The sequence below is a fragment of the Aedes albopictus genome, chromosome 3, assembly GCF_035046485.1.
Source record: "Aedes albopictus strain Foshan chromosome 3, AalbF5, whole genome shotgun sequence".
Classification (NCBI taxonomy): Eukaryota; Metazoa; Arthropoda; class Insecta; order Diptera; family Culicidae; genus Aedes; species Aedes albopictus.
In genome coordinates, this window is record NC_085138.1 from 322210300 (window position 1) to 322220023 (window position 9724).

General features: G+C 41.2%; 1 protein-coding gene across 1 annotated transcript; it reads left to right on the plus strand.

Moving 5' to 3' along the window:
• The first annotated feature begins 7703 nt into the window (after positions 1–7703).
• On the plus strand, positions 7704–9510 carry LOC109623294 (gastrula zinc finger protein XlCGF57.1-like). The gene is made up of 6 exons (XM_062842796.1): positions 7704–7940; positions 8000–8113; positions 8184–8482; positions 8543–8985; positions 9044–9178; positions 9243–9510. The coding sequence occupies exons 1-6, from the start codon at positions 7830–7832 to the stop codon at positions 9476–9478; spliced, it is 1338 nt and encodes a 445-aa protein (XP_062698780.1). The 5' UTR covers positions 7704–7829; the 3' UTR covers positions 9479–9510.
• Positions 9511–9724: the final 214 nt, after the last annotated feature.

Below are 9724 nucleotides of genomic sequence, written 5' to 3' on the forward strand. Positions count from 1 at the left end.
TTTGCTGTCGGCCATGTTCATTGTGAATCGAAGCCCAACTTCTGCAGTACCAAGGAACGTAACACCAGCTGAACTTTGGTATAGGAAGAAGCCAAGCCTGGAGAAGCTACGTGTTTTTGGTTGTCAAGCGTTCGCATGGATACCGAATCAACACAGCAAGAAACTTGATGCGAAGAGTCGCCAATTGTTCATGGTCGGATACGCGCCCAATGGCTACAGGCTGTGGGACAAGGATGCTAGAAAAATCGTAATCGCTCGTGACGTCAAGTTTAACGAAAACTGTTTTCCATGGACCAAAGAGAACACCATTGAAGAAAGGCTAGTCGTACCCGTAATCTATGAGCATGAGGGGGAAGAGCACACCGAACCAGCCGTTGAAGATGCCATTCAAGTAGGACCTGATGACGATGATGCTCAAGATGATGATGATGTTCAAGTCCCTCCCGGAAACGATTATGCGGATGCATCGGACCCAGATGACTCTGCGCTCCCTTCGCACTCAGATCTGGACTTGTGTTCTGGCCCTAGTGGCGAGCAGTCCACGAGGCGCAGCGAACGGGAGCGCCGTTTTCCCGGTAAGTTCCTAAATTATCTTACTGGATTTAAAGCCGATGCTGTTAGCCCTCCTTCCTTATCAGATGTGCCCGATACGTACAACGAGATCAGCGCTCGTGATGACCGTGACCGGTGGTACCAGGCGGTGCATGACGAATTGAACTCCATGAGGACCAACAATGTATGGAAACTGGTAGCGTGTCCGGCCGGTGTGAAGCCACTGAAATCAAAATGGGTTTTCCGATTGAAGCAAAACGAGACCGGACAGCAAGTTCGATATAAGGCGAGACTAGTGGTCAAAGGCTTCCTACAACGTCCGGGGATTGATTTCGAAGATACATTTGCACCAGTAGCCAAGCTGTCCACCGTTCGCGTAATTCTGGCTGTTGCTGTTAATCAAGGTTTTCATCTGCACACGATGGACGTCAAAACGGCTTTTCTCCATGGAGTGCTGAAAGAGGATCTCTTATGGAAGTACCGCAAGGCGTAAAAGCAAGTCCAGGCCACGTATGCAAGCTTCAGAGGTCGCTGTATGGCCTGAAACAAGCACCACGATGCTGGAATGACAAGTTCAACTCCACACTGCTGAAACTAGGATTCCGAAGATCAAATCATGACTACTGTCTCTATGTATCCACAACTGAAGGCGACGAAGTCTACTTGGTGCTTTACGTAGATGATCTGCTTATAGCAGGCAGGAATATTCGGACCATCGAGAAGCTGAAGCGCCGTCTGTCGGAGGAATTCGAAATGACCGACTGCGGTGAAGCAAAGTTTTTCCTGGGAATGCGATTGGAGTACAACCGACGCGATGGTGAACTGAAACTGTCTCAGGAAGCTGCTGCCGTGAAAATCCTGGAGAAGTTCGGGATGGCCGAATGTAACCCCAGCAAAAACCCAATGGAGAAAGGTCTTCAATTGAACCGCGATGGAAACCGAACTTCTCAGCCATACAGGGAGTCCTTAGGCAGCCTGATGTACCAAATGTTATGTGTTCGACCCGATTTGTGTTACCCAGTTGGCTACATGGGAAGGTTCCAACAGTCACCAACGGAGGACCACTGGCAGGCGTTGAAGCGAATTATGCGATATCTCAAAGGTACAACAACTATGGGATTAGTTTTCAAGAGACACGAAGATAGCAGACCACTCGTAGGATTTGTGGACGCCGACTGGGCTTCAGATTCAGAAGATCGAAAATCAGTAACAGGATTCCTATTCAAGGTGTTCGGTTCAACGGTGTCCTGGGCAAGTCGGAAACAATCAACAGTTTCAATGTCCTCGAGTGAAGCGGAATATGTTGCACTGAGTGCTGCTGTTTCAGAAGGAGTCTGGTTGGCCGGCGTACTGGAAGACCTCAAGTGCAAACCATCGACAGCCCCTGTGATCATCTTCGAAGATAACCAAGGCTGCATTGGATTGGCAAAGAATGCTGAGTCGAAACGGATCAAACACCTCGATATCAAGCATCACTTCATCAAGGACCACGTAGCTGCCGGTACCATCAAAATTGAACCAATCAGCTCCGCCGAGCAGCAAGCTGACCTTCTAACTAAGGCTTTGGATGTTTCCAGATTTCAGTATCTTAGAAATAGGATCGGAGTCACCGATTGAGAGGGGGTGTTGAGGATCTAGCAATCGTTGAATCATAGATCACAGCAACCATCGATATGAAACGTCCAACTTTTTCTGTTCATTCCTATCATAACCGTCATTCTTATCACACGTTCAAATAAAACCAATCAAACGTTATCGTCGTGTATCTTTTCCTGGCTTTGAAGAAGTACGGACCTCGACATACACCGATCTGACAGGAAAAAGGACAAGGATAAAGTACGTAATGTTCACAATCTGCAAACTTGGGTGCGGAAAAAAATGTGACCATAGTGGTTTCTGCTTTTAGTGATGTTGCGTGTACGTACACGTTGCATTACACGAACACCACCTGAGTTACTGGTTGAAAATAGTAAACAAAAATCAGCTGTTCCCGGCAAAATCAAATGGGCATATTTTCAACCAGTAGATTTGCATTAGTGTTCGTGATGCCGCGCTGCGAAACCACTATGACGCCGCATGGTACGACCATAGACTTATTTACGACCACGTAATACGACCAAGGGGGTCCAAATTATATTGGTTACTCTAGAACTCAGAATCAGCCATTTTACGAAGTGAACACCAATCACTTTAATTTGCAGAAGAGAGAGAGTCGATGAAGAGAACTCGCTTATGTACTTTGCCCTTATTTAAACTCAATCTACACTCAAAACAATCCACACGTCATTGCTACGTGAAAAATCACGTAACATCGAAAAATGGTTCATTTGCTTCATTTTACCTGACGCAGATAACCCTTACCAAGGCAATCATAAACATCAAATGATGTGCCTGTTACCATAACGAAATTGCCCAATATCCCTTAAATGAAAGTCACATACCCAGTCCAGTTCATTTCCATAACTTCATTTTGCATTCACTCAATGCCGCACTGAACTACCCGAATAGAAAATTATGGTTCATGGTATCGTGCATATTATAAGATATCCATTTGAGGAATAATCACGATAGACATAATAATAAATTTATGATTCAATGATACAAGTCTTCGAAATGAGATCATTCAATACTTTTTACTTATTACAGTATGAATGATAACGATTCCTTCAATGATTCATGAATAATTTTTAATAATTTGTTTTGCACTGATTGATCAACTTTTAATGCTTTTCTACTTTTGACTTTTGACCACAGGGTGATAATTTATCGAAATAAAATGGTTTGCCTACGAAAACGTACCTTGTGATCCAATTCAAATCCGACAGTCCTTGGCAAAAATATTTCTATCGACAGATACCCAAACACAAACACTGAGTGGCTTCCACCGCGGTTTCGTGAATATGTAAATTTCGAAGTCAATATTGTTTGCCGCAGACGGTGTGGTGCGGTGCACCCTTTATCTCCGTCACCGTTCATGAATCTGGCATGTGTTTTCACTGGGATTTAACTTAAAATTATCCGTAGAGTAGAAGATTCGTTTCACTAAAGATTTGTTTTTCCTCCTAAAGATTCTTCTGATTTGAAGTCTTTCCCGATGGTCTGAGCCAGCTGCTTCTCGGCTTTATAACATTATTGAGTTCCAGTCAACCGCGAGCACTGATCCTATTTGGTGTTGTGCGTAAACACCACACGAGAAACTACCAAGTCAGCTCACGGTCTATCTCACGGTTCGATTCCCGATTCTCCAAATAAAAAACGTCGTGAAAACAAACAATGATTCACACAATCGTAGCTAGACTTGACAATGCCCGACAAGTGCCCGCAGGGGTGTGCTATTTTTTCAATCGGTAAAGCAGATCTTGTGAAATATTTCAGTTTTGTTTTTATTATTCACCGTATCCTATAGCTGATGATAGAGTAATTATAACACGTATGATTCTGCAAAATTTTTGTTCGAGAAATCTGACGTTTTTGAATGGTAACGATACTTAACAACCCATTCGGCCTATCATCAAAACTCCCAAAATTATAACTGCTATCATCAAAATAATTTGTCTTATCATCGTTTTATAATCCAGTTTATGATAGCACGAATAATAATCAAATCATACGCTGTACAATTGATGTATGATACCGTTTTATTCGGGTAGCTTTCAAAATATCAAGATGGCGGAATTGTAAACAAATCTCAGCAGTATTCTTAATTTCGTTTGTTTCTCAGCATTTTCATCACATTATGTAAGTAAAAAGGATTCGTTGTGTAAAAACTTTGATTAGTACGAGCAATACCAGCTATTTTCCACGTTTCTGCAGGAATAATTATCGGGTGCCGAAAAGCTGTCATGCCATCGAAGAAATAACCTCCCGCGGATATCAAGATATGGAGAAGTTATACTCAACTAAAATTTGAGCTGAGGAGCGCCTAATTTCACATTATCAATTTTCATTCAACTGAACGGGAGTGAATTTTAAGCAAACCCATTAAAGTGTGTGAAATTCTACATGTGATTTTAAATAAACGAATCTCCTTGCATGATTACGTCCAGGAATACGTTTGCATTGCTGTACTTTCAATCCGGTCGATCCGGCCACGATACTGCTGCCAAGCAATGTAGCACTTGCTGGCTTTGTTTAGTGTGCTCAACAGGAACAGACCCATTTGATTTTGCTGGGAAACGGTGCGTTTCCCTGCAAAATCAGTTGCATCTATTGGGTACAGTAAACAAAGCCAGCAATTGCGCTATCTTGGAATGCAGTGTTTCCTACATATTTCATTATTAAAAATAATAGGACGCTATGTAAAAACTACAGGCGTGCTCTGTAACAGGTACAAAAAAAGTCCGTAGTTGTTATGTGGAAAATCACGTAGATATTACGAGAAAGGTCAATGGAATGATTGTTCATGGATGAATACTGAGTTCATCTCTACCCTGATAAAAAGTATCATAAAAATACGATAAATTTTATTGTTACAACACCATTTTTCGAAAAATATTCACCATTAATCGTATTGTAATTTACACAGCACACTCACCATCACTTCTATTGTTCTATACCATTCGGCGAATGGTAAATGGCACTTTTACAATAAAAAATGGTGGTCGTTATGTATCTTAACCATAAAATTTTGAGAAAATTTTCATACACTTTTTCGCGAAAAACAATAGAATGTATTGTGTTTTTATGAGACATTTTAAGGGCAATTCTCAACAGAAAACAATATATCTTAATGTTTTTCATTGATCTTACAATACAAATACAAATAATTGAATGGCGTCAAATGAATCGTTGTTACAATAAAAATACAATAATATTTGTTGTTATTTGTATGCAGTTTTCGCTTTTGAAAATCCATAGAATTTATATTTCCCGCTAACATTTATATCCAGCATTTACGAGCACTAACGGCCGCCAGAATAATATGCACATTTTATGATAAGAATCAAAAACTCTGATGTCTGTCTGGTATGTATTGCTTGGCAGCTGTTGATAAGATCTATCTTCAATCTTTTCAAATAACTGCCAAATATCACAAGTCAGACCTCAGGTCGTATGATCCATACCATAAATCGTTCACAATTTATGTGGCCATTAGTATCTGTAAATGCTGGAGAAAAATGTTACCGAGAAATATGAATTCTTTGGGTTTTCAAAGGCGAAATCTGTTTTCATAACAACAAATATTATTGCATGTTTATTTTAATATTGGTTCAATTGATCCCATTAAACTAATTGTATTTGTATTGTTATCAATGGCAGTTTACTATTTACTAAATTGGAAAACATTAGAAAAATCATTGTTCATCTTTTTCTTGTCGTAACATCCTCACTTGGCTAAACCTGCTTTTCAGCTAGTTTTCTACTTCCTCAGTACTTCCTCAGTTGTTCATTGAGAGCTTCCTCTGCCAACACGGCTTGACGTCTGTCAGTCGTTGAAGTTTTAGCGAATAACATTCGATAACCGAAACATCTACTGTACTCAAATTCAAAACGAAAATTATAAAAAAAATATGTCAAGTGATTTTGTATTTGATTATACAAACATGATCCAAGCAACAATAATATTTATTGTTATTTATTTGTTACGAATTATTTTTAAGTGTAATTGAGAAATAAACTATTTTTAATAAAAAGTCCATGAGAACTTTGCAGGCACTTTTGCAACTATTTAAAAACAACTTAACACTTATGTGGCCGGCAGGGTACCCGGGTACCTTTTTCAATTTCAAATCTCGATATTTTAATGGTTATTGAGACTAGGATGTTGGAACTCTGTTAGATCTTAGAACTCGTGAATATACATGGTCATGGGTTGACCAAATTTTAAAGTGAGGAGGGGCAGGGGGAGGGGATCCTGCATTTTTTTATTACGTGGAAGGCCGGAAGGGTACACGGGTACCCACGAAATTGAAATGATCATATCTCCGTCAATTTCTCATCGATTTTGGAAATTTTTAGCTCATTCAATTCAGAAACTCATCATCTATCGGGAAAATATTTGGTTAGACCGATCTAATCACCGTGGTTTTCGGAAAATCCATATTTTTGGGAGCATGTCCTTATACCATATTGAAACCCACATTGTTAAGGCTAGGATACCTTAAAGTGTTTATGGTCAACCATGGCCTCACGGGAAGCGTGTTCCGAAATCACAGTTTCAAAGTCAACACGTTTTATGATTCCCTGCCGGTCAGATACAATATGCCAAAGCAATTTTACGATGCTTGGTACCGAAATTGCTACTAACCTACCGAAAATCCCGTATATTCTATTGTATAAAAACACGGATCCGGAAATCCGGATTTTCCGGTACCTATGGTGATCGGACCGGTCCAACCAAATACGATCTCGATAGATAATGAGTTTCTGAGTTGAATGAGGCAAAAACTTTTAAAATCGGTGGAAAAATCGCTGAGATATGATCATTTCCATTGCGTGGGTACCCGGGTACCCTGCCGGCCTTCTACGGGTGTTTTTTTTGCTGGCCACACTACGGTTAAATTAATTTTTACTGATAGTAACTTTAAATTATTATAGAACTATTGAAAAACAATCGAATCAATTAGTCACTAATAAAGCTAATGTTCACTTATTGTACGAACTATATGGGCTTGATTTCTATTATAAAAAGTAACAATATATCTACTATGTGTTTTATTGTGAACAATAAAACCAGTCATATGTTAATAATATTTACCATGTGATGAATGGTAGTTTTTTATCCGGGTAGCCACTTGTGTTTCACGTAGGTACTACGTGAAAAGTGCGATGGAAAAAAATCACGTATGTTTTCACGTAACAATGACGTTTGGATTGTTTTCAGTGATAAAAATGGACTATGAAACTAGGGAAGATTCAAATATCACGTCCATCAATTTTTGGGATTTCCAGACCCCCCCCCCCCTCCCCCCTCTGTCACGCATTTTCCCTATACCTATTACACGTCGTGTCACACTTTTTTAGACCCCCCCCCCCTCCCCCAAATGTTGGACGTACTTTTTGAACGCTCCCCTATGGAACAGTTCAGTCTGGTTCAGTTGACTGCACCGAGGATTTCATCTCATCATAGTCTGTGGTGCGACGTGTTGCACACGTTGTACAACAGTTGCGTGTCACGCGTTTTTGACATCCGATGCACTGGATACAACTCAAAACAAAAACAAAGTTTATCTTGAAGAGTAAAGTTTGATTAAAAGAGTTTTATTTTATACAATTTATGTAGAATAGTTAACTATTGTCCTTCCTAATAAATTATATGGTGTGCTCAAGATAGCGCAATGAACTCGAAACTTATATGCCGAGTGTGTGCAAATGTTTGCCCAGCGGGAGCAGAATTGCAAAAGTTCGAATCCGTTTCCGGCATTTACTTCCGACTGACTGATCTGCAGGTCTGTATGAAACCAATGAATTTCATTGCATGTTTTGTAGATTTTTTTTTGGATTTCAGCCATTGGAGGAGATTTTACCGGACCGGACATGCCGAGACTGCTACGACAAATTGGTTCTATTCGATGGCTTTCGCACTATGTGTTTGGAAGCGTACGAGCAACTCAGCAAGAAGGTAAATGACTATAGTTTCACCTGTTGTATCGAACTGGTGACCATGTGTCGTTTATCTGTTTCCTTATCAGGACGTTTCGGAAGCCGTCGAACTGAATGATATAAAAAATGAGATTAAGAAAGAAGTATCCCATGAAACGGAATCGAACGCGCCAAACTTTACGGATGTGCTGGAAGTCAAAATGGAGACGTTGGACAATCCAATCGAATCGGCCGGAGAAAGTGAATCATCTGGCAACGACGATGACGACGTCGACGACGATGATGATGATGATTATTTCGACGAACAAGAAGCGCAGCCTAAGAAAACTAGAGGCAGGAAACCTGGTCCTCAGTCAAAGGAAAAGAAGTCCAAAGACTCGAAGAACAAGTACTTGGACATCGTCCTGTTCGATGGAACAATGTTTCCTAATTGTATTTTCTCTTTCAGTAAGATTCATTGCGATCAATGCGAAAAGTTCTTCTACAATGCGGAACGGCACCAGGCGCATATGCGAGTGCACCAGGGACTCAAACCGGCCACCTGCGAAATATGCAACAGGGAGTTTGCCAAGTTTACCTACCTGAAGGTGCACATGGGCATGATGCATTCGGAGGACAAGCAAAAGGTCATGTGCGACGTACCGGAATGCGGGCGGTCATTTGCCACCCTGGCTGGCATGGTAGCGCACAAGAACGTGAAACACCTGGGGAAAGTGGTTCCCAAACAGGAGCATGTGTGCGAATACTGCGGCAAGGTGTTTGCTAGTACTTCGATGTTGAAATTGCATCGGGATAAGCACCACGAGGGTATCAGGAAGCACACGTGTACCGTTTGCGGCAAATCGCACGACAGTCGGCACAAGCTGAAGTTCCACATGCTGCGCCATGAGGGTAAGTATCTAGCACTTTAAACAGGAAGTCTTCTATATGATTTACATCTGCCCATCAGGAATAAAGCAGTACACTTGTCATATATGCGGGGCTAAGAAAACTACTCCCACGGAGCTGAAAATTCATATAAATCGTCACACCCGCGAAAAGAAGTATCCGTGTGGACAGTGCGAGGCCGTGTTCCTCAGTACAGGTAAGAATTTACTCCCGCCTTAGTCATCAAACGCCCTCAAACGAATTATCGTCCTTCCCTCTAGGAAACAAAAGCCGCCACGTGCGACTAGTGCATCAGGGTATCAAAAACTTCAAGTGTACCTACTGTGATCGGGCCTTTGGCAAGGCGGAAACTCTTAAACATCACGTAATGATTCACACTGGCGAGAAACCGCATGAGTGCCAATTGTGTGGCAAACGGTTTATCCAACAGGTGGCGCTGCAAACGCATATGAAAACGCACAATAAACAATCGCGCACAGCGGCGGGCGATTCCTAAATAAGATGAGTACCAAAAACTTGGGAAACGAAGTGAAGGTCATTTACGATGTAGGAAAGTATGAGAACATGCCTTATGGGGTTTTCTATGAGTAGTTTATGGAAAGCGTAATGCTTAAAGCTTAATGATAACGACTTGCACGAGGTCCATGTGTAAACCAGTGTAAGTCTCTATAAGGCCTGAAGAGACGGGAATTCTGAGCATCCCTAGATTGGCTAGTCGGGCTTTGTAGTCTGTGTGGCAAAT